This window comes from Vicugna pacos, chromosome 3 (assembly GCF_048564905.1).
Source record: "Vicugna pacos chromosome 3, VicPac4, whole genome shotgun sequence".
In the NCBI taxonomy this organism is placed as follows: Eukaryota; Metazoa; Chordata; class Mammalia; order Artiodactyla; family Camelidae; genus Vicugna; species Vicugna pacos.
The window spans coordinates 94,771,995-94,799,439 of NC_132989.1; the positions used below are offsets into that span (position 1 = coordinate 94,771,995).

General features: G+C 33.7%; 1 protein-coding gene across 1 annotated transcript in view; it reads right to left on the minus strand.

The window, feature by feature from the left end:
• WDR70 (WD repeat domain 70) overlaps positions 1-27,445 on the minus strand; it is a 234,542-nt gene that overhangs the window by 173,616 nt on the left and 33,481 nt on the right. Inside the window, exons 6-7 of the mRNA XM_006207669.4 lie at positions 17,687-17,746; positions 12,064-12,197 (exon numbers count right to left, since the gene is read on the minus strand). Coding sequence (XP_006207731.1) covers positions 12,064-12,197; positions 17,687-17,746 — 194 coding nt within the window. The remainder of the gene's footprint in view (positions 1-12,063; positions 12,198-17,686; positions 17,747-27,445) is intronic.

The window sequence follows — 27,445 nt, forward strand, 5'->3', positions numbered from 1 at the left end:
CATAAAAACCGACAACATAATGCCATTTGCAGCAACATGGATGATCCTGGAGAATGTCATTCTAAGTGAAGTAAGCCAGAAAGAGAAAGAAAAATACCATATGAGATCGCTCATATGCGGAATCTAAAAAACAAAAACAAAGCATAAATACAGGACAGAAATAGACTCATGGACAGAGAATACAGACTTGTGGTTACCGGGGGGGGGGGTAGAGGGTGGGAAGGGATAGACTGGGATTTCAAAATTGTAGAATAGATAAACAAGATTACACTGTATAGCACAGGGAAATATACACAAAATGTTATGATAAATCACAGAGGAAAAAAAATGTGACAATGACTGTGTATATGTCCATGAATGACTGAAAAATTGTGCTGAACACTGGAATTTGACACAACACTGTAAAATGATTATGAAGCAATAAAAAATGTAAAAAAAAAAAAGACAATCACGTGTTAGTGAGAATGTAGAGAAACTGGAACCCTTATAATATTGCTGGTGGGAATGTAATATGGTGCAGTCGCTTTGGAAAACAATTTTCAGGTTATTAGTATATTAAACATAAATTTACCATATGATCTAGCAATTCCCTATTTAGGTTAAGAGATGGAAACATATATCCATTCAAAGACTTGAACACAAATGTTCATAGCAGCATTACTCATAATAGCCAAAAAGTGGAAGCAACCCAAATGTCCTCCAAATGGTGAACGGACAAACAGAATATGCTCTATATATACAGCAGAATACTACTCAATCATAAAAAGGAATGAAAGTCCTGATATATGTTATAACATGGGTGAAATGTTATGCTCAGGGAAAGAGGCCAGAGACAAGAGACCACATATTGTATGATTCCACTTATACGACATGTCCAGAAAAAGCAAACCTATAAAGGTTAGTGGCTGCCTAAGGCTGAAGGTGGAAATGGAGAGTGACCACAAACGGGAATGAGGTTTGTTTTCAGGGTGACAGAAATTAGATTGCGGTAATGGTTGCACAACTCTGTAAGTTTACTAAAAACTACTGAATTGCATGCTTATAATGAGTGAATTTTACGGTATATAAATTAAACTTCAATAAAGTGATTTTTTAAGTAAACACTATAACAAAAGAATCAATAAAATTCAAATTAATTTTAAGATGCTGTTTGCTGAAACAGTATCATACAGAATGAAACAACTTCTTTATTGTGAGACAAAACTGCTATTTGCCACAGTCCTGTAACCTGCCATCGGGTCAAGTTAACGAATACCTGTTGCCTGCTTGAGCACGTGCCTACTTTACTAGGTTACAGTGATGACTCAGTTTTTCCCATCAATTGTCTCCTTTACAATGATCATGGAAACTCTATTCATACAACACTTTATGACAAAGTAAGCTTTCACTTGGTGCCATCCATCATTACATATGAAGGGTGTGTCTGCTCCTTTGTCATGAGGCCACGGCAACTGAAAGCGAAAGAAGCAGTTGAGCCCAGGTGATTTTTAAACACAAAGATCAACAAATGCAGGCATTAGGGTTGCGTCAAATGATTATCAAAATGAAAAAAACAAAAATTTTAAATTAATGAAAAGAATTCATGAGCCCCTGAGAATATACCCATAAACCCCAGCTTGAGAAACCTCTCATGTGCAAAGTCTCAGAAGTTACTAAAGTCTGCAGGGCTGTCTGACTTCACACTGAATGTTATCCATACACTGAGAAGTTTCAGTAAGTGCCCATTCACAAAATGGCTTTGGGAAGACAGTCCCTACAATGCATGACCAAAACAACCATGTCTTCACTTATAAATCTTTGATGGCTTCTGAAATAGAAAATTATTTTAACATTTATATGTCAAATAAGAATAGCAATTTTAACACAAGAAACACCTGATGAAAAATAGCAGCATTCATCTACTTAAAAAGGTTGAACATCTGACACAAATGATTAACAAACTGTTGAAAACCATATTGTATACCAATAAAAAGTGCAAAAAGTTTTCTCAAAAATGAATGTAAATAATACACAATCACTTAAATCAATACTTACTGTGTACAAAATTGTGTTGCATTTGACCAAAAAAAAAAAACCTGATTGACTAAATTATCCCAGAAATTAAAGCAAAACACCTGGTATATAAATCTCCAAACTAATCACTAACATGTTGATCTGTTAGCAGACCAGAAGTTCAGGGTAGAGGGATATTTTTCAACAGTAAAAAAGCTATTTTATTCTATATGTCCCACTGATTATTTTTATGTCAAATACAGGTATAATCCTTGCTTTATATGCTTCCGATATGCATGAATTTCGGTTACCATGGTTTAGATAAAGAATACCAGGCCCCAACAACATGGCTTGAATTTCAGTCACTATGGTGTATTAACTGTGAGTAACTGTGTAAAGTACAAGCTTTGCTGCTAGCACTTCAGTCCAAAACTCACTACATAAAAAGCAGACGTGCATCCTGACCAATGACCAGTCACACCACTTCTTCCAAAGTCTGCAGCTGACCGGTCACTGCACATGTATTATTCAGTTCATCCACTGAAAGCAAAGTATGTAGCTGCGTTGCCTCCTTGTTTCCCAGGGATAAACCCATGTCACATTTTACAAAATGAATAATCGAAAAAGGGTTATTTGAAAATGTCAACATTTTTAAATGTGCACCAAAGGCATTCATTTCTTGCTATCTGTTCTTGAGAAACACTCAATTTACACATACGTCCAATGAGGTATAATCACCTCATCATTTACTTGTAATAGTGAAACAGCGGCCACAACCCTAAAATCCATCAAGGGGAGAAGAGCTAATCAGCATAGTGTTTTTCAAAGTGTGTCCTCAGATCAGGTACACTAGTAGCACGTAGTTCTAACTAGTAGAACTTGTTAGAAATGCAAATTCTTGGGTCACAGCAGATCTAAAGAATTGGAAACTCTAAAGGTGAGGCCCAGCATTTAACATTCTAACAAGCCCATCAGATGGATCTGATCCCTACTAAAGTTTCAAAACTAGGGTAAATTATATATAGTATGCTATGGAGCACTCAGAAAAGACTACAGTAGTATACATGTAGTAATACTGAAAATTTCCAAGCAATACTGTGAGTGGGGAAAAAATTATGGGATAATAACCATCTGATACCATTTGCGAAAACAAATACAGTATATATTGGTTTTGATAGATATATTTGATATTTGTTAATACTTTTTTTAACATTTTTTATTGATTTATAATCATTTTACAATGTTGTGTCAAATTCCAGTGTTCAGCACAATTTTTCAGTCATTCATGGACATATACACACTCATTGTCACATTTTTTTTCTCTGTGAGTTATCATAACATTTTGTGTATATTTCCCTGTGCTATACAGTGTAATCTTGTTTATCTATTCTACAATTTTGAAATCCCAGTCTATCCCTTCCCACCCTCCACCTCCCTGGTAACCACAAGTCTGTATTCTCTGTCTGTGAATCTATTTCTGTCCTGTATTTATGCTTTGTTTTTGTTTGTTTGTTTGTTTTTGTTTTTGTTTTTTAGATTCCACATATGAGCGATCTCATATGGTATTTTTCTTTCTCTTTCTGGCTTACTTCACTTAGAATGACATTCTCCAGGAGCATCCATGTTGCTGCAAATGGCATTATGTTGTTGGTTTTTATGGCTGAGTAGTATTCCATTGTATAAATATACCACCTCTTCTTTATCCAGTCATCTGTTGATGGACATTTAGGTTGTTTCCATGTTTTGGCTATTGTAAATAGTGCTGCTATGAACATTGGAGTGCAGGTGTCATCCTGAAGTAGCTTTCCTTCTGGGTACAAGCCCAGGAGTGGGATTCCTGGGTCATATGGTAAGTCTATTCCTAGTCTTTTGAGGAATCTCCACACTGTTTTCCATAGTGGCTGCACCAAATTGCATCCCCACCAGCAGTGTAGGAGGGTTCCCCTTTCTCCACAGCCTCTCCAGCATTTGTCATTTTTGGATTTTTGAATGACGGCCATTCTGACTGGTGTGAGGTGATACCTCATTGTAGTTTTGATTTGCATTTCTCTGATAATTAGTGATATTGAGCATTTTTTCATGTGCTTTTTGATCATTTGTATGTCTTCCTTGGAGAATTGCTTGTTTAGGTCTTCTGCCCATTTTTGGATTGGGTTGTTTATTTTTTTCTTATTGAGTCGTATGAGCTGCTTATATATTCTGGAGATCAAGCCTTTGTTGGTTTCACTTGCAAAAATTTTCTCCCATTCCGTAGGCTTTCTTCTTGTTTTACTTCTGGTTTCCTTTGCTGTGCAGAAGCTTGTAAGTTTCATTAGGTCCCATTTGTTTATTCTTGCTTTTATTTCTTCTAGGAGAAAATTTTTGAAATGTATGTCAGATAAAGTTTTGCCTATGTTTTCCTCTAGGAGGTTTATTGTATCTTGTCTTATGTTTAAGTCTTTGATCCATTTTGAGTTTATTTTTGTGTATGGTGTAAGGGAGTGTTCTAGCTTCATTGATTTACATGCTGCTGTCCAGTTTTCCCAACACCATTTGCTGAAGAGACTGTCTTTATTCCATTGTATATTCTTGCCTCCTTTGTTGAAGATGAGTTGACCAATAGTTTATGGGTTCATTTCTGGGCTCTCTATTCTGTTCCATTGGTCTATATGTCTGTTTGGGTACCAATACCATGCTGCCTTGATGACTGTAGCTCTATAGTATTGTCTGAAGTCTGGGAGAGTTATTCCTCTAGCCTCTTTCTTTCTCTTCAGTAATGCTTTGGCAATTCTAGGTCTTTGATGGTTCCATATAAATTTTATTATGATTTGTTCTAGTTCTGTGAAATATGTCCTGGGTAATTGGATAGGGATTGCATTAAATCTGTAGATTGCCTTGGGCAGTGTGACCATTTTAACAATATTGATTCTTCCAATCCAAGAGCATGGAATAGCTTGCCATTTTTTAAAGTCTTCTTTAATTTCCTTCATCAATGGTTTATAGTTTTCTGTGTATAATTCTTTCACCTCCTTGGTCAGATTTATTCCCAGATATTTTATTACTTTGGGTGCTATTTTAAAGGGGACTGTTCCTTTACTTTCTTTTTCTGTTGATTTATCGTTAGTGTAAAGAAACGCAACTGATTTTTGAACGTTAATTTTGTAACCTGTTACCTTGCTGAATTCTTCAATCAGCTCTAGTAGCTTTTGTGTGGACCTTTTAGGGTTTTCTATATATAGTAACATGTCATCAGCATATAATGACACTTTTACCTCTTCTTTTCCAATTTGGATCCCTTTTATTTCTTTCTCTTGCCTGACTGCTGTGGCTAGGACTTCCAGGATATGTTGAATAGGAGTGGTGATTGTGGGCATCCTTGTCTTGTCCCAGATTTTAGTGGGAAGCTTTTGAGTTTTTCACCGTTGAGTACTATGCTGGCTGTAGGTTTGTCATATATAGCTTTTATTATGTTGAGATATGTTCCCTCTATACCCACTTTGGCGAGAGTTTTTATCATAAATGGGTGTTGAATTTTATCAAATGCTTTTTCTGCATCTGTTGAGATGATCATGTGGTTTTTGTCCTTTCTCTTGTTGATGTGATGTATTACACTGATTGATTTGCATATGTTGAACCAGCCTTGTGTCCCTGGGATGAACCCCACTTGGTCATGATGTATAATCTTTTTTATGTGTTGTTGGATTCTATTTGCTAAAATTTTGGTGAGGATTATATTTGTTAATACTTGATGGGAAAAAAACTCAAAGAATATACATGAAAATGATACCTAAGAAAGAGATTAAAATAAAAACGATCAAGGATGAATTTTAGTGTTACCTGTAATGTTTTAATTTCTGTATGAAAACAACTTATGTACTACTTGATTAGTTTAAATGTTTTAAAAAGAAGAAAATAGAGTATCTAGCCATTTTTCAAATGGCCAGAAGATAAGAAATTCTTAATTGGGGCTACCTAAGTGATCAAAAGCTTCTCAAAATTTTACAAGAAGTTTTACTTTATCTACATTTTCTTCTTCTTTTTTGCATAGAGGGTTTGCATGAAGGGTTTGTGATCCCAAGGATTCTGACTCTTGAACCTATATAATTATTAAGAATCTGTGAGGAAACATAGGGAAAGTAAAAAGTGACTAGCAGATTGGATCAGAGAAAATGTAGTACTGATTTTCACTAAATGGGACAAAGGAAGACTTAAGAAACTAGAGATCCACAAATCTAATATTGATGCTGGGCAAAAGTCCAAAACAAACTATAAAACAGACTTCAAAATACCAAAAATGGAAGATGTATCAGAAAAGAAGTTAAACAACACAAAAGAAAAGCGTTTTTTAAATCTTATTTTTATACTGGTAAATCAAGAAAACATTCAACATCGTTCTTTTTAAGGTGTCCCAAGGGAGTGAGAACAAGGCTAAGAATATTACAGCATTGGATAAATTCATCAGAGGTGCCCAAAATCCATAACACTTTACCTCAGTCTCATCCCTAAACTTAGAACTTCTACCTCCCCTCCTGAATGGCTAAGGGGGTCCTGTGTGTAAATACCTGTTTGACATCCACTTATTCATTTCTAATGCTGCCTCTTGGATATCAGCCAAATTCTGGCATCTGCTACTACAGGTGAGGAGGTGGTCTGAAAGCAGCATATTGTGCTTTTATATCTTCAAGACAGTCAACAAATTCCCTCAAGTTTTCTTGGCACATGATATAGGAAAAATATAGATGCGTGACCGTAAAGTTATGAAATAAGTAAGCACAGATTCTTACGTGGGTAAACAACTTAATCTAAAAAGTTGTTCAACAAATCGATGTCAAAATAAAGAAAGGTTTCTAATGGCATACCGAACTCTGACTCTTGCCATATTTAACAAATATCGATTGAATGACAACTTACTGCACAATTAACAAATTTTTAATTGGCAAAAAAAACAAGGATTTGATCATCAATGTATGAGATGTCAGATCAAAAACTGGAACAATGAGCTAACAAAATAAAGATAATGAAAGTGAAAGCAAAAAAAAAAGGGAAATACCTGCATTGCACTTTTTTCTTTAAAAATTTAATTTAAATTTAATACTATGTTATATAGACACCCATGTATGCACACATGAATAAATTTAACAAAGATCATTTGTGGCCTGTAAGGCCTAAAATATTTACTATCTGATCCTTTGCGAAAATAATTGGCCAACTGCTGGTCTTGACTGGTAGGTCTTCCTCAAAAATACGTTCTCTTTGAATTTGAGTATAAAAATCAAAGACAGTAAAAAAACATTCTGTAATATCAAATTTAAATTGGAACAGGAGTACAGATCAACAATTCTGAAACTATTTGACATGTATACTGGGCTTAAATAAACATGTAAATGGAGGGGTGGTAAGAGCCAGGTTTCTCACTGGAGGAAAGCAGAAGTTTCCAAATAGGAAGAAGAAGGAAGGCTAGAATGAACCATTGTGTATTGGATGAGAGTCAGAGATTGCAGTATGAACTCATGTTTAGCTTAATATAAATACAAAAGGATACAGAAGCAATTATAGATATACCACATACATGCATAAACTTCGTAGCTCTGTTGGCTGAGAAGGTCTAGAAGTAGTGACACCCCAGGAGCAACAAGCACATGGAGAACCTAGATCCTGTTTTCTGATGCCTTTCGCCTAAGAAGTATCACTAATTCTAGGACTGGAGTAAAGAAAAAATAAGATGAGTCTGAAGCATCTTACAGTATCAAAAAATAAGGAAATACAAACAAATAAACAAACAAAAAGGCATGTCAAGAGCCAAACTCAAAGAGCTCATTATGGCCAGAGCTGAAAGAATCTGAGCAATAAAATGAATAATGCAGTGCTGACTTAAAATTCAAAGTATAAATAACCAGTCATCAATATTGGAAGAAATAAATTATTAAATAAATAAATAAATAAATGGAGACAATTCTTCCTTATAGAAAAATTCCAAGTAGTTTGTGTAACTACCAACCCCTTCAGGAAGCAGAGCTTAATTTTTCCACTCTCCCAAGTGTGAGCAGCATCTGTTGACTTACTTCAGAAGAATGGTATATGGAAAGGGGAGGAAAAAGTAACTTTATAGTGAAGAAACCTTAAAAACATAGTAGTACATACCCCTGATACGTGATAAGAAGGGCATTTCATCTCTGTGATATTCAGCCCCAAACCCATAGCCTCAGTATAACCATGAAAAAAAATAGTAAATTGAGGTACACTTTACAAAATACCTGACTAGTACACCTCAAAACTGTCAAGGTCATGAAAAACAAAGAAAGATTAAGAAACTATAAGAAACCAGAGGAGACTAAATAGACATGAAGACTTACTGTAATATAATATCTTAGAAGGGATATTAGTTTTTTTTAAAAAGTGAAATCCAAATAAAGTTTGGAGTTTAGTTAATGGTAATTTGTTGGTTTAATTGTCACAAATGTAGTGAGACATGGTATGTATGATGTTAACAACAGGAGAAACTGGGTTAGGGGTATATCTGAACACCAGATCAGATTTACAGCTTTTCTGTAAATTAAAAAATACTCTGAAATTAAAACTTTACTAAAATTTTTAAATGGAAATATCAATATGATCTTGTGATATAGACACACACATGTATCTGTACCTCTATCTCTTTCCACTGAAAAGGTCAACAAGTAATGATGCCCCAATATCAATGAACATGTGTAGCATCCAGATTTGGTCTTTAAACAACATTTCCACTAAAAAAACAGGTGTCCGTGGGGAAATACTCATTTTGGGACTCGGAAAGGAATGTAACAGGAAGTCTACATCATGTTGTGCCAGAAAATAAGAAAGCTTTTAAAGACTAATGAGGTCATGTCAAAACTCATAGCAATCAGGGACTCCCACTGGCCAAATCGGGGATAATTTAAACATCAAAAAGAATAATGACCGCAAATGGCTGAAACACATGAAAAGTTTAAAACCATAAATACTGAAAATCAAAAAAGAAAAGAAAAAATCACCACCAATAACTCATTTATCCACACCAACCCTCAAGCTAAAAGTGAGTAATAAAAGGAAAAAAACTAAGCATTTATCCTGACTTTTCAGTAGAAACTATTTCAAGGGAACCAAATAATATCAGTTAAGTAAGAAAAGAATTATTTTTGAAGAATGACAGCAAATAAGGGCGGATGAAACAATAGAATTAGAAAATCACTACCTTGCAGCCCGCAATGAAATAACTGATTCAAGTAGAAGTTATCAACAGATGCTTATCTTATTACGTGAAGGGATGACTAGAATCTGGATATTTACATGGTACCCAAGTATCTTCCCACAGAGTTATTGCCTATCTCAAGTATATAATATTAACTTTACAATGAAGAAGTCAGGTGTCCCAACTTGCTCCAGGGGTCAATCTTAATTGCTAGTCACTGAAAGTGGCAACAACCAGATAATACATGCCACTTAATGTGAAATAATATGGCTTATAATCAAGCCTTTGGACCTTCTATAGGAAATACTAGAGATAAACAACTTAAATGATACTATAAGAAAGCAATTAGAAACTCAGGGAGGAAGAACCTTATAAAGGACAACTGGACTTGTTTAACAAAGTTATGAGAAAGAAAATGATAAGGAAGAGTCAGTATACATTAAAAGATATGTAAGAGAGGCACAAAATACATGTGACGTGTATCACGTGACTGGGTCTATGTTTGACAGACTGGCATTAAGACATATTTTGAGGGCAAATGGAGAAATTTAAATATAGAAGGTTTATTAGAAATATTAAGGAATTCTAAAGAATTTTATTAGAATAATGGAACTACATGTATCTAAGAAAATGTCTGTAATTCTTAAAGATACATACAAGTATCTCAAAGTGAAAGCTATGTTTGTCTATACTTTTTTTAACTGAAATGTAGTTGATTTACAATATTATATCAGTTTCAGGTATACAACATGGTGAATCAATATTTTTATAGTTTATACTCCATTTAAAGTTATTACAAACTAAAGGCTCTGTCTCCTTGTGCTATATGATATATCCTTGTTTCTTATTTATGTTATACATAGTAGTTCATATCTCCTTAATCCCACACCTCTATCTTGCCCCTCCCCTCTTCCCTCTTCCCATTGGTAACCACTAGTTTATTTTCTGTCTGTGAGTCTGTGTCTGTTTTGTTATATACAAACAGAATGTCTTTACTTTTAAATATTTCAAAAAATTACAAAAAAAAATAAATATGGAAAAATTTTTATAACTGTTAAATCTAAGTAAAGGGTAGATGGCTATTAATACAACACTTTACCTTATGTTTGAAATTTTTCCAGTAAAAAGTGAATTATAGATGAGTATACAAATAGATATAAAATACTCAGTGAGCTAAAAAAAAAAATCACAAAAAAACAAAGTCACATTATTTGGAGATCAGGAACAAATGATGACAAAGCCAAACAGTTCTCATGATTCACATAATGTTTGCAATATTAGAATTTATATTAATTTTATATGAATTGTCAAGAATTCTTTTCCCATCTAACCTTTGATAGATCACAATTATATGTAGGATGCAACAATTCACTTATTGAAGAGAAAATAAGCTTATTCTTCGGCTTTTCTGCATTTTCAATTACAACAGTGTAGCAAATGACATAGTTTAGTTAATAATAGAGCACTGGCTTGAGACTCATGAGACCTGTATTCTATTCAGAACTGATTATTAAAAAGCACTGGACAGTCCTCAGTGAGTTAGCTTATAGTTGTAAAGGTAGAAGGAGAGCACGATCCCTATATGAATCAAGAGACTATCATGTGGGGGAAAAGGATACAACATATTTAAAGCACATTTTTAAAAGTTCACCATACTAACTCAAGACAAATGTTCCTATTCTAAATCGTAGGAGCTATTTTAAATCCAGCCATCATAGGAGATACTCAATTTTTAATTTTTTCTTCCTTTCCAATTGATCATAGATCTGCTATGATCCACTTAGAGAATTCTCAACTATTTAGTAGACAGTTTAAGAGTTATGACCTCAAAATTTATAAATTGATGATTTATAGAATATTTACCAGAGCAACTTTAGTCAACAAGGTTATTTGGCTAGATAACTGTAGCTCAGAGAAATCTGAGGTCTCAGACTCAATTCTGATCCACATACAGATATTAATTACATAAGCATTTATCAGCAAGTAAGCCCAAACAATTCATTTGACCTGTTCTGCAAGCCTGAGAAAAATCCCAGCATCTCTTTTAGATGCTCCATCACGCTTTCATGAAAGGTTCACTGGAAGCAAACACTCAACAGTCCAGAGACAGGAATTTTCTCCATATAGTTGATAGGATCCAGAGTTTACAGATTGATATTAAGTTAAGCAAAAAAAATCATACCTAAGAGTTCAGGTTGAAGGCAAAGTGAGATTCTTATACCCCATTCACACAAGAGTAGGAAACTGCATCTAAGTAATTCCAGCTAATCCATATATCTTGAACATTTTAAAATATCATCATTGAAAGCCATTTCTAACATACATTATCATACATTATACAAGTTAATAAGACAGCAGGTTCACCAAGAAGATCCATTTCTGATATCCAATATGCTACAAGATCAAAGATGGTCAAAAATAGAAATAACAGGGTAGCTTATGACAGCAACATGTAAAGCCCTTTATGATATAATGTTACCTGATTTATCTGCACAGTGCAGCACTGACTAGCACTTGAGTATTGGTTTATATGTTGTACATATATATTTATATATATATATATATATATATAATATTACACAGTATTTACTGAAGTGTTTTAAAATAAAACAGGCAAAGTAACAATTTCAAAATAAAAATATTTTTTAAAAACAACAAAAAATAGAAAATGTCTTTAAACCATAGGCTAATGAAACTAAAGGAAAAACAATTACTAAACTAAAGGAAAGAAATGTAAAAGTACATTTTACTTTCATCTGAGTAACGAAGGTATTGTATAGTCATATAAATTTATTGCATTTTGGTAAAAATCATCATAATTGGAATTCAAATGACAAGAGCAGTTGGTCTTCAAATATGAAGATACTAAGGTACATGATACATACCATTCACAGGGCTGAAGGGATCTAAATGCCTTAAAAGAAGCATCCATTCCAGCAAAATCCCAAAACTTAACATCATAGTCATAACCTCCAGTCACCAAACGGGCACCTGAGGGATCCAAACCCAAAGCAGAAACCTGGTTTAAAAAAAAAAAATTAATTGGAGAAAAGTTACTTAGAGTCTATTATTTCCTTTCTCTAACCCAACCTCCTACCTTATAGGTATTGGAACTATATAGATCACCAACTGTTCTTACTTCTGATTAGCGAAAATGGACAACACCTCCTATATTATTTGACTTTGTTATTATGAGTATTATTTCTTTGAAATAAAGAAAAATATTTTTAATTTAATCTAATCATCTGCTTTACCCCAACTTATCTATCACGTACTCAGAATAGTTCATACGAAATTGTATGTAAGCACAAATCTTACAAACAACTCAGTTTTTTCAATAAGCAATTTTGAGGAAACCTTTTAAGATAGTTTGACTATCACTAAATGAAGAACATATGAGTCTAAAATTATCAAAATGAGGAATGCTAACTCATTGTCAACCTTAAATCTATTTAACAAAATAAAACAAAGTAGAAATTATCTTGCCCATATAGCTAAATGACTCGGTACAGTCACCTTAAACAATTATTTGTAAAGCTGAATTTATAAGTAACTAACCACATTATAATATCGCTTATACTGGTTCCACAAAATGTTTCCTTTCCCTTAGAACTTTTCAAGGTTCACTTCACATATAAAACCCAATGTGTCACTCACTATTCTCGAGCTACATTTAATATTCTTATCAAAGCAGTTAGTCCCTGGATCTGCTGCCCTCTCAGAAGGAAAGAACTGCATTAGGAAAATTAAATATGATTACCATACACATGAGACAGTAAAAGAATCATAATTTTATATAAAGGTAGCTACTATAAACCAATTCTCCAAAATAAATAGACTTGAAATGTTAACTGAATGTAATAGAATTACTGCAGTTAAAACCAGGTATCAACAAAGTAATTTCATTTATATTCATTTCAATTACTACCTGCAAATACGGATTTCAGAATAGAAGGGAATTATACATAAACATAATTAATAACTTCTTATATGTTTAAATTAGACATGTACCCTAAGGGTGTTAAAGAATGCATACAAATGAGAACTGTCATTTTTATGCCTGAATAATATGTCTTAAAACTTAAAACAATCAAAAATAAAAATAAATAAACAAAAGTTTTTAAAGTCTAAGACATGACTTCTGCTACGACCAAGTACAAACTTACTAGACTCCGTGCCCACTCTAGCCTTCTTCTCTCTTGTTAAAATTAAAAAGGTGTCCCTCCTCCTGATAAGGCTAACCCCACCAGTGTTCATCTCCCTACAATGCAATTTGAAATCACAAATTCATTTGTGGCTTGTCTATTCTATTTTTGTCTTCCTCTCAAGAATGTAAACTCCACTCCTACCCTATGACTACTAGTCATGGTGGTGTGGAGCCATAGGGGCAGAGGTCTCGAGTCATGGCAGGAGGAATGGTGACGAGCTGCAGGCATCCTCACTGATTGCGTGGGGAAAGGGATAGGGTTGTTTGGAGCCTGCAGTTTTCAACTTCCTGGGCATCATTTGAAGCTTAGGGTAAACTGGGAAGAATGTGCCCAAAAGAAAACCTAGGAAGAAACAGTTCTTCACTTACAAAATGCTCACTTTGCCTCTGTTGTGAATTCGTTCACCAAGAAAGAGATTTACCATTATGTCATTACATTAATAAAAGAAAAAATGGATATGACTCATTATATAGAACCAAAACAAAACAAAACAAAAAAAAAGAGGAAAGTTCAAAGTGGATTCCTTGGGAAGAATTGCCTCTACTGGATCAGTTTTTCTGGGCATTACATTGTTTACAGGAACAATGCTATGACCCTTGTTCGGATCATCTGGTAGGATATAAAGGAAACCATCCCTAAGTGGTCAAGAAGACTCCTTTTTTTTTTTTTAATTAAGACAAAATAAGGTCTGTTTAAGGAATGGAAAATATCTAATTTCAGAAAAATTCCCATTTCATCTAAAAGGTTCCAAATGACTGCCAGTTTATTTGCAAGTTCTTAATAAACTCACCACCCTTTCAGCCACTGCTTCTGAAAATTTTCCTAAGATATGTGACTGAATAGTATTCAGACACAGAATATGTGATAAATGGTGAGACTATGGTTAATCTGCTTTCTGTATTTCTCTATATTTACTATGCAGTTTGTCATTAGCAGCTTACATGGAATAGAGTACAATAGAATTTGCCTTAGCATTTTAGTTCAAATTAAGAGCCTAATTAAAATGCTAACACAGTAAGCCTAAAGCAGAGTTGATCATATTTGTTGATTTTCCTCTTCATTTTTATTTTTTAAAAATGGGAGGTAGGAGCAGTAATATTGTGACAGTCCTTGCAACTAGAGAGAATATCACAGGCATTTAGGGTATATTTCCCAGGTTGGTTTGTGATTGAGAATCTAAACCAAGAGCAGTGAGAGAACTCTAGGATCTGTATCCTACCATTAATAGGCCATGTAACTTTGGATTTCTCACTTAATCTCCCTGAGATCTAGTGCATTTACATGTAAAATGAGGAGATAACAATATAGCAGTGGTTCTCAGAATGTGGTCTGGGAGGGTTCACAAGACCCTTTCAAGTCAAAGCTATTTTTACAATACTAAGACATTATTTGCCTTTTTTTCAGAGGCTACATGATGTGTGATATTGTGAAAAACTGAATGCAAAAAAGCAGATATGATAACCCAGCTCTCTTCTATTAAGCCACACATTAAAGAGATTTGCAAAAGTATAAAACAGTATCATTTTCCTCATTAAATTTTTGTTTATTTTAGAAAAAGGTATTTTTCATAAAATTTATTTATGATAACATGTATCAGGTTTTTGGTATCTGTAAATCAGTTAACAAAAAATTCTTAAAATTAGAGGGAAAAAAAAAAGGAGTATAAGTTCCACGTGGACAAAGACCATACATGTCCATCTACAGGATCTGCTGAGCTACTTCTCAGTTCCTGTGTTCCAAAGACTTGAAGAACACAGTTAATTTTCATGTGCATTTTAATCACACTGAAATAAAAAAGGAACTCATATAAATGTTGGTTTAAAACAATAGAGTTGTAAGAATTATTTTAATTTACATAAAAAGACTAAAATCTAATACTACACTCAAAACAGGTCCTTTCAAACACTGAGGGACAAAAGGCCACTGAAACTAGGTAATCTAACTCATTCTTAATTGGTTTCAGAGAAAGATCTTCATCAAAAGGAGGAAACATAAAAAATTAATAAACAGAAACCTCAAATGGAGTTGGGAGACCAGAAGAGGGAGCCCTGCGATGACAGTAGAGCCCAACAGGAAGAAGAAAGACCCCTCTTCTTTCCTTGTAAGGACTCAGCCAATGGAAAGCCATGGACTCTGTTTGCTACAGCCCTCCCAACTTCCTTTTCACCTCTATAAAAGGGTTCTCCTTTCCTTGCCATGCAGGAACTTGCACATGGCTCACCATGGTAGCAGACCCCAAACTATAATTCTCTGTGATCCCAAATAAACCTATCTTTGCTGAAGAAGTATCTGGCAGTATATTTGTTTTAAGTCAACAGTAAGTATACTCAACAAATAGATACATTTCTTCAATGGCAATGAGGAAATAAAGCAGAAAAACTTACATATTAAAAACATAAATACACAATGGCTCTCTTAAGAGTGAGTCAGACATTGTTTGGATATTGATTTTAACAAACTAACTGTAAAAATATTTATGGGACATTGAAGAAATGTGAACAATAATGGGATACTGGATGATATTAAATAATCATTGGAAAAATTACAGATTTATTGAAGATGTTCTGATTATGAGGGAGAGAGAAAAGGAGAGGGGGAGGAGGCAAAAGAGAGACATACCAACCTTACCTCTTAGAGATGCATACTGAAACATTTACAAATGAAATCATGTGAAACCTGGAATTTGCTTTTAAACAATCTCACAAAGTAGGTAGATGCGGTGGTAGGGAGGGAGGTTTACTAGAAATGTAAAGTATACATGAAACAGGATTGGCCTTATGTAGATAATTGGTAAGGCTCAGAGATAAATATATGGGAATTCCTTTCACTATTCTCTATACTTCTGTGAATGTGTAAATATTTTTACAATAATTAATTTAAAAAAAAAAAAAAACCAGCCAAACAGTCACCTTCTTAATCTCTGACATATTTCCAAGAGGTTGAAATACACACAGGGCAAAGGCAGGACTGCAGAAAAAATTAGTTAATCTAAAAGTACAATTAGAAACTCAAATTGATTTTTAATGTATAAACAATTTGGAGTTTTTTTATTATATATATTTTAAAGATAAAATTTGATTTGAAAAAACAGGAATATTTAAATAAAACGTATGTGAAACAGATGAACTCTCTCTCGGTTGTAAAAGTCTCTGGATAGGAATGCTTCCTTTAAGTACTAACAGTCTATAACTTTTTTCCTTACTTATACTTAAAAACATGAAAATTAGTAAAATTCTTCCACAATTTCAAAATAAAAATATCAAAAGTCTGATTTAATAAAACATAGATATAATATCAAGAATTAAATGGAAATAATTTCTTAAGGCAGCAGTTCTTAGATATTTTGGTTGCAAGACCCTTTACACTACAAATCTTTTGAGGACCCCCAAGAATGTCTGTTTATATGAATTATGTGTAACAATATTGACAGCAAAAATTAAACTTAAGGCATTTAAAAATACTTACTGTTTACTTCATTTAAAATAACAATAAACCCAAAGTATTTTAACATAAATATTTTACAAAAATTATACTTTCAATAGCAAAAAATTTAGTGAGAATGTCACTATTTTAACATCCTTGGCTATTAATTATATCATTTGTTTTATTTCTGGGCCTATTTTTATTGACATTTTCCCTCTCATTATGGGATGTATTTTCCTACTTTTTTACATGTGAGACAGTAGAAAAAGGTAGGTTTTTTTATTGTAAAGGGGAAGTAAGATAATTTTATTCTTTCATTCATTCACAAACTTCATTCATTCAACTATCATTCATAATGGTTTTACAGTAAGATAAAATACTTTCAACTTTTTCCTCAAAATTTTAATTACTAATTTAAATAACATAAATGACAATATAAATATAATCCATTAATCTAAATAATATAATCAAGCCATTCATTAACTGTGTTATGTTCATTTCTTATCTCAACATCTACCTAAAAAATGAACTCAGGCCTTTTACTGATACAGAAATTAAGCTAAGGGTAATGAGAAATTTTCCCACACCATAAAAAAAGAAAGTATTTGAGTTTCATTTCTTTCTTTCACTTACAATGTTCCTATATCAAAGAAAGACTGTAAAGCCAACAATAACAATGACAATAAGTGTTCCTGGTTTAAATGAAACGCAATGGCTATTTTGACTGAGCAGAAAAGTAATCTATTTTCCTTAATGTCCATAGCTTTATGATATCAGTTAATTGTGTAACTGATCTTAATACAAATGCATCTTATTACTTCACTTTTCCATAAGAGCCCTGTTACTGAGGGAAAAGAATCAAATTTTTGAAACTTACTGTTTTAGTGCCATGCTTTAGTGTTATCTCATGCGAGTCAGGGATCTTTTGGACAGGATTCTGAAAAAAGAAAATTCCATGACACTGATAAGTCATATAACATATTTGGGGAGAACTACATACTACACTAACAGGAAATGTAATTTTTAAAAATTGCATCACTAGCTTTTTAACACAAAACTGTGTGAGCATGTCTTATTTCTACACTTCTAGATGGATTGCAATTGGTCACTATGAGCTGATAATAAATTTATCTTAAATCTCTAAAAAAGATAAATATAAGAAACTCTTTAGGTTGTATGAAACCATAAGGCTCTCTCAGTATGGAAAAACTTTTAAGTCCTCTTTTCCCTGGTATTTGGACATACCTTGAAGTATTTATGTACTCAATTTATATTAGACAACAAAATTTATATAGGATACACCTTTTAATCCATAAAAGTTTAAAAAAAAACTGCTGTTCAAATGGAATTGAGTCATACACTGATTCGATTCAATAAGCCCTTATTAAAGTGAGATTATACCAGATGCTTAGTGGCATTATACATAGGTCCTACTCATCTTCCCTCCCAAGAAGCATATGGTCTAAGAGGGAAACATCAATGACTCTACTTCAATATAATACATGCTATGTTAGAAAGGTTACAGACAGAGTAACTGAGGGTTAGAGAAGATGGATGCATAAATCAGACATAAGAGATCACAGTGATCATTTAAATAAGAAGTTTCATTATTCAGCCAAGTCCCCTTTATTCAAGAGCAGGGTAATCATACTAAAATTCCACAGCCATTATAAATTCATGTTAGGATTATCTTGCAATCTACTTCATTAAATATGTGCAATCTAACAGACTTTGGTCCCTAACTTCCCTCATTCTTTAGGATCTTTGATGAACCAATCAATCACCAGCTCTTTCTATTTTATCTTAAATCTTTTCCCTACTATAGCTCCTTCTCCTCCGCATATAAACTATTAAAGTATTTCCCATATTAAACACACACACACATTTTCCCTATGTTTACTGCAGTGTCACTATCTTTTCCTCTACAATCAAGGTACTTTCACACTACAGTTTTCTACTTTCTTTCACTCTTCTACCGCTCCCACTTTGGCACTTGTCACTTAATTCCTAATGCTTAGCACAATTCTTGGCACTTAAGGGACTCTCAGTAAATATTACTTGAATGAATAAATAAGTCACATAAGTGCCCCAGGACACTTTTCAGAACTTAACCTGCACACCTGACCTTTCAACAGCATGATAACTACTTAACTGTTGTTTCCTCCATCTTGAAACTATTCTTTCTTGGAAGGAAACAGAACAGCCTAGACAAAAAGCTAGGAAACTTAGGGTTTTAAAATCTAGCTCTGACACTCATTAAACCTGCCACAACCTTGGGAGAGTAATGACTCTCAGTTTCATCATTTGCAAACTAAGGATAATAACACCTGCTCCTTAGGTTACTGTGAAGTGGTTTAAAGCTCATAATACAGCAGGGAGGGTATAGCTCAGTGGTAGACTGTTTGCTTAACATACATGAGATCCTAGGTTCGACCACCAGTACTTCCATGAAAAACAAAAGTTAACTTAATTACATCCCCTTGCAAAAAAAAAAATTTTTTTTAAGCTCATAATACAGAGTTTGACACAAAGTACATGCTTTATAAATGACAGCCACCAGTTATCCTAAGGCTTACCTCCTGTCTCTCTGGTCATTTATGTTAGTCTATTTCCAGGCTTCTCGTCCTCTTTATCTGGCTAATTCCTACTCACCTTTCAAGACTCATTTCAGATGTGACCTGCTCATGGAAGCTTTTCTCAACATTTCAAATTCTGGCTTAAATGACCTTTCTGTGCACTCGTATGACCACCTCTCCTTATCTCTTATCACAGAACCTATCAAAATACATCGTAATGTTTTACCTATCTCCCTCACACCACTCCCTAACCAAACTGCAAAATGGACACTCCTCAAAGACTGTGCATATATATTACCTCTGGGTCCCCAGTCCACAATACACTTGGTGTATGGCAGACACAGACAAAAGTTTCTGGAGTGAATTAATGGCCTCATAAATCATATTAGATTACAATTTTTAATATATCTTCAAACATTAATGTTTATGTTCATAAAGAAAAACAGGTAGGTGCTATCCATCAGGTGAGCCTGGTGAGTGAGAGTCAGGGATAACTGAAGGTTTTCCCAAAGTGAAAACCTTTGAAGACCAAACGATTCTACCCCAGACTAAAAGCAGATGAAAAGTTACAAGAATAGAGAATTAAAGGTAGTTTTGTTTTAGATGGTTTGCATCTGAGAGGTGACTATAATACATTATCACCACAGATCAATGAAGAAAGAGATTAGGAACCAAGAGGCACTAAACAAAAATACTTACCTCAAGGAATCCAAGGAACTGCTAGAGAGTTTGCAGTTTATTTCAAGACAAAGACATCACGGTATAGAGTACTATCTTTTGGGAAGAACTACACATACCTATCTCAGAGATACCAATATTTCAACACAAATTCCAAAATAATTTAAAAGTTGAACAAACGAATCCTAGACTACTCCTGTATTAAATTTTGTAAACCACTGACTGCTACCTTTGCAGTTGACAATATCTGTAAGAAATAAAAGCCCATATAAAGGTGCTAAGTACTCTTGCAAGAAACAGGAGAACAATTCAAATGTTTTACTTAGAGAAGAATCTATTATCGTCTGTGTCTCATTTCATAACTAATTACTTTTTCATCACTCAAGAAAGAGAAACACTGTCACCAAAAGGAGGGATGAAAATTATTTCATTGAATTCAGTGCAGAATATGCCTATATATAGACAATTTTTGACATTCAAAGAAAAAACTTACAAGAACACAGAACAACTCAGTATTTACATTAGGAGTGAATTGAATGTTTAAATAAATGCTGTTTACATTTAAAATAAAAGTTTTACTGGAAATCATGTAGGCATAACTCATAAAAAGCCCATATAATTGGCACAACTAAATCATCTAAAATAGTAGCAATCCATCTTCTGGTAGCATATCACTTGATGGTGACTGTTCTTTTTCCAGAACTTTTACTAATGACTTTTTGAAATATGGCTTAGTGTGAAACTTGCTATAACAGTAAAATATTTTCAAGATTTCCCTGCCAAGGGACGTCATAAACTATAAGACTTCAATGAAGTCATTTATTACCAAAATTCATAACAAGAGCTACAGTCTTAATGGAAAGGGGGAAAAGATACCAGTTTTTGCTTTGGTTTGGTTTTAAATGCCAACCAAAGGATTACTTCCCAGGCTCTTTGGTTTACCCCCAATAAGAACAATGATAGCAAACTGGAATAACATGAGCAATTCCATCTGATGCACATACATCCTTACAGTGTTTTCAAAAGACTTGCAAATCAGAAATAAACTTTCTGGGGTAAATTTGTCATAAATTTAAAAAGCTGTATATGTATAGTACTATAAGCCATAATAAAAAGTCTACTCAGTAATAAGGATCTGCCACAAAGTGGCTAGGAGTCAGGGGAAGAATGGAGATTCCCAACCAGGAGTCTGAAAATGAGTGCTACTTCCTCCCAGAAACCATACCGGAAACAGTTATCAGTGCAGTACCACAAGCAACCAGAATTAAGAGTCCATTGTGGTGTAACTGTGGAGATCCAGTAAGACTGACTTAAAATTACTTCATTTATTCATTCATTCGCTAATCACATATTCACTTAACAAACATTTATTGAGTATTTAATTATATACTACACACCACATACCAGGAACTAAGTTAAAGATTAAAAGTCCCATAACAGAGATTCTGCTCACAAAGAACTGTCAGTCCAGTAAAGCAAAACAGACAGGTAAACAAATAAGCAAACTAAAATGTTTCAGATGCTAAGAGAAGAATACACAGGGTTCAGGGCTCAATTCCATTGTGTCTGGGGAAGTAGAGGGTAATTAGAAAAGGTTTCATAAAAGAGATGTTTGAGATGCCTTTGGAAAAATAGAAGTTCCTTAGGTGAATGTAGAGGACATCGAGGAGAGAATAAGATGACTCTTGACACTTTCTAAACTGCAAATATTTCTACCTGGCTAGAGTTCAAATTGCCAGGCAGGAAAAAGGGGAAGGAGGTGTGGTGTAGGCTGTGTGTGTATGTGTGTGTGTATTTTTTTTTTAATGTTAACCCAGAGAGCTAGTTATGAGCCAGATAGTATACAATGCCAAGAATCTGAAATTTAAGCTTTGAGCCATGTAGAGTATTTTGATAAGATTTGAGACTTCAAAAAACCACCAAGGCATTCTGTACATCAAAAGACACAATTAACACAGCAAAAAAGCAATCTACAGAATGGGCTAAAATATCTGCAAATTACATATCTGGTAAACTGTTAATATCCAGAATGTATTATTAAAAAACTCCTCTGACTCAACAATTAAAAAAAAAACCTGATTCAAAATTTGACAATGGATTTGAATAGAGATTTCTCCAAAGAAGAAATACAGGTGATCAAGAAGCATATGAAAAGATACTCAACATCACTAATAATAAGGGAAATGCAAATCGAAACCACAATGAGATAACCACTTCACATCCAATGTGACAGCTATTATTAAGGGAGAAAAGAAAGAAAAACAAAATAAGTATTAGTGAGGATAAACAGAAATTGGGGATGCCTGTACATTGCTGAAGGGAAATGGTGCAGCTGCTATGGAAAACAGTACGGTAGTTCCTCAAAAAATTTAAAAAATAATTACCTGTGATTCAGCAATTCCACTGGCATATATACCCAAAAGAAATAAAGAGTAGAGTCTCAAAGAGGTATTTGTACACTGATGTTCATAGCAGCTTTATTCACAATAGTCAAAAGGTGGAAATAATTCAAGGGTCCATCCATGGATGAAGGAATAAATTGTGATATAAATGTATAATGGAATATTATTCAGTCTTTAAAAGGAAGGAAATTCTGACACTTGCTACAACATGGATGAACCTGAAGGACAGTATACGAAGTGAAATAAGCTACTCACAAAAAGAGAAATCCTGTATGACTGCACTTATCTGAGGTATCTAGAATAGTCAAATTCATTGAAACAGAAAGAACAGTGGTTGCCAGGGCTGAGGAAGAGATGGAAATAGGGAGTTGTCGTTCAATGGGTACAGAGTTTTTGTTTTGCAGAATGAAAAAGTTCTGGAGGTTGGTTGGACAACAATGTAACACTACTGAGCTGTACATTTTTAAATGGTTAAGACTGCAAATTTTATGTTACGTATATTTTACCAAAACTTCAAAAAAATTTAATAGATATAACACACATAAATAAACAAAAAAGATTAAAAGACGTATACTATTAAGCCTGAATACTTCTCAATGCAATAATAAATATTAGGTAAGCTTCAAAATACATCATTTATCAAATGTTTAAAATCTTCCTCCAAAAACGTAAAGTTATGTGTCTAAAATATTGCAGGAAGGAAAGACAATTTCCTATCTAAATCTCACAGCTGGTTCCAATCCTTCAATTAGCAGTATTCCCAAACCACTTCTAAATTATCTTCAAACCATTAATGCCCTATTGCAAGCTTCAATCTTACAGAACATTTCTTAGTAACATGACTTAAGAGTACACTGTTAAACAACTTTTTATATTTGTGTGAGGGCTGAGAAACTTAAAAAGGATAGTTCATTCTTATATTTTATAAGAAATCATATTTTTTAAATATGACATTAGCAATAAACACAAAGATAACAATTTTCTATGTTTATTTATCAGACAATAATGGCAGTAATTAGCCAACAGGATTTATATCAAATGACACATCTACTTTCAAAGCTACCATGAACGTATGTTCTATCACTTCCTAACACCCTAAAATTTTATGAATACGTCAGTTCATTCTTATTTGTTCTCTTAAGTACAAAGACTTAAAATCTAGACAGGACTCTGAGATTAATTTCCAGTTGTAACCTTCACCAAGTCATTTAACTATACAGAACCTCAGCCTTTTCACTTGTGAAAGCGAGAGTTGGACTAGGTAATTCATGACATTCCATAATGACATGGCTAACCTTAAACTTACTCACATCTGGAACTATGAACAGTACTCTATGTCCTTCCCTGACCTCCATCCTCTTCAATTCTTCCCACGTTGCTCACTACTGTGATATTAGTCTTCGTATGTCATTTTTCACTGAAAACCTTCAATATCTCTCTACCACCTTAGCTAGCAATAGTATCGTTTCAGAGCACTTATACACTTATGTTTTAGAAATTTTCTACATCTGTTGAATGTTGTTCCAGGTTACATTTAGAAAAATTACTGTTTTTTAAGAAGTTTCTGGTCAAAGGTTAAAAACTTTTGGTTATAAAATAAGTTCTAAAGGATCAAATATACAGCATGGTGACTATAGTTAATAACTCTGTGCTGTATACTTGAAATTTGCTTAGAGTTGATCATAAGTGTTCTCACCACACCAAAAAAATAAATAAATAAAATAACTATGTGAGGTGATGGATGTGTTAATTAAGTTGATTGTGGCAATCGTTTCACAATGCATACATATATCAAATCATCACATTATACATCTTAAATACATACAATTTTTGTCAGTTACACCTCAATAAAGCTGGAAAATAAATATCATTAAGAAAACAACGAAAGAATTTCATATGTAACCAAAAAGCAGATCGTTTCTTAAGAGATACTAATCTAAAAAGCCTAGTAACATTCTTATCATTTGCAGTGGTATTTACTTTTCATTTATTACTTACTAAGGTATGTATTAAGAGCCCATCCTTACCCACAGCATTAACCATCCTAGGCAGGGATGGAAAACCACAGAGGCTGAGCTTGCCAGAGATGGGGTAGGGGTAGGTACTATAACAGAATTAAAAAGGAACAATCTGGCTTTCTAGGACCCTTATAATGAAACTCTTCCCTCCCACTCCTTTACCCCCACCTAAAAGAGAAGGCTTTCTTTTACAACTACAAACGTAGGGGTAAATTTCACCAGCTCAGACTGGGGCCCCTGAGTTTTACCATTTGTCCTATTCCTAAAAAAGGCCCACCTTGCCAGTCACAACAATGTATACACCATTCTCATATCTTCACAAAACTTGAACTAATTATTCTCTCAAAGCCATATTTCCTTAGCCACCTATCTACAAAGAATAAGAATTGGTTAAAATGATTCATTTGGGAAACAAAGTGCTTTTGTAAGTGGAGTAAAGATTAATATAAGCCTCAGTCTGACAGCTCCACAGTTCTCACAGAAGCCTTTCTAACGCCTTGCACCTCAAAGTACAGGACACAAAGCAGCACCAGGGACATCACCTAGGAACTTGTTAAAATTCAGAATGTCAGGCCTCTCCCAGACACACCAAATCAGAATCTGCTTTTGGACAAGGTCCCCCAGGAGATTTAAAGTGCACATTAAAGTGTGAGAAGCAAAAGTTTTCTGAGATTATCACTTTATTGCAACACAAGTTCACCAGTCCTATTACAGCTTGGTAGTACATTGCCTGAGCAACATTTTATATCTTAAGATAATTTTTATAACCTAAGAAAGATATTCAACTGGAAAATCTTTTTTTTCTTTTGTTAATTTTTTATTACCATGAAACAGGAAGACCTAATACATAACATGTTTATTTTATTTTATTTTTAAAATTGAAGTATAGTTGCTGTAAAATATCGTGTTAGTTTCAGGTGTACAGCACAGTGATTCAGTACTTCCATTATACCTCATTATAGGTTATTGTAAGATAGTGGGTATAATTTTCTGTATTACATAGTATATCCTTGTTTTTCTTTTTTATACACAACAATTTGTTAGTCCTATACCCCTTATTTGTCCCTTCCCCTTCCCTCGCCCCTTGGTAACCACAGGTTTGTTTTCTATATCTGTGAGTCTGTTTCTGTTTTGCATATACATTCCTTTATATTATTTTTTAGATTACACATTAAATACCATAATTTATTTCTCTTTCTCTTCAACTGGAAAATCCTGGAAGTCAAATTTACTTTCCAATTTAGCAAAAATCTTACTCTATAATTCAATTTTCCAAACTGCCTGGTTATATGGGATTTTTGTTTTCTAATTCATACAATCGTTCATTCAACAGCTACTTAATAAAAACATATTGTTTTAAAGAGACAAGGCAAGAGCAGGACAAGACTCTGAACTGTTACTTACTAGTGGTAAGAACAAAACATCTCTTCTCCTTAGAGCCTCTATTCCCTTAACCATTTACTGGATATAAATAATAAAAGTAGCAACTTGCATATACATGCATACTATCAGCCAAGCACTGCTTAAGGCACCATATACTAAGTAATTTAATTCTCACAACAACTCTCTAATAGGTTTTATCATCACCCCATTTTACAGAAGACGAAACTTAGGCAAAAGGAGGTTAAGTAATTTGTCCAAGATCACATAACTGGTAAGTGACTGAGAAGGAATGTGAACTTAGAAGTCTGGCCCAAAAGTCCGTGTGTGTAATCATTACAATCTACTGCCTCCTCTACAGTAATACTTGCCCTACTAGCTTCACAGAGTTCCCGTGACGACCAAATGAGTTAATGTACCAAAACACTTTATAATCACAACCCATTCTAAGTAAAATATTACTATGAGCCTATGGCTGTACAGGTTTTATCCTGAAAGTACACATTTGAGAAATTGTTTGAGACCAGGTATAAAATGCCTTGAGATAGAAAAGTTTCACCGACTTTCAGCATCTTAGATCTGCAGGGCAGAACTAGTTCAACATGGGTTAAGTACTGTAGTATTCTGAGTTATGTTTAAGATTTCATAACTGTTCTTTATAAAAAACTGAGTTCTTGCTTGGGCAATCTTTTTATATTTAGTTAAAGATGCACAGACTACACTAATTTTGACTATAAAAAATGTCAAGGTATCAGTCAAATTAATGAGAATTAATTTATTTAGGAAAATAAAAGAAACTTGAGGCATAATAAATGTTTATTAAATTCACTTGGTACTGAGAAAAGGTCTATCTTAATCTTTCTCTACTACAGATCTTTTAAAAACCTAACACTGCAGAATAAATACCATATCTGATGTAATCTGATTTTCCATACATACAAAAACAAGTATATGTTTCACAACTGTGAAAGGTACATTGAGAATTAGAGACATCTCAAAAGCCAATCTGTACAGGTTTCGTCGCATTCATTCTACAGTTCTAGCTTTAGCAATTATACACCCTATTCATTCCACCAAATATGGAACAAACACATTATTAACACTTCATCATACTTTCCATAATGTCTAAAGCCACCACCACAACAAAGTATTTTAAATTGCTCTTGGGCATTTCTTGCCAAAGAACAGAAGCAGATTGCTTACTTACCATCTCCTCACTAGTCTGTAAAATCCTTGAGGACAGGGACTAAACCTGATTTTATTTGCATCTTCAGTACTAGGCACAGGGTCTAACATACAGTATGTGCCCAAATATATTCATTCTTAACTAAAGATATAAATTGCCTAGTAATGATTGTATTTTAAAGAAAATAAGCATGAAATCCATGAGGAAAAAAAATACACAACCAGGGTTTGTACTTATCATGGTATGTTTATATACCCTTCTAAAATATGCGGACATATTTATTAACTATTTATATTTTACATCTACTCTTGAATATTTTCCTGTATACTTTCAAAATAAAAACATTCAAAGCCACAGACAGACTTACTATAAGCTGTACATAATAAAACCTAAGTG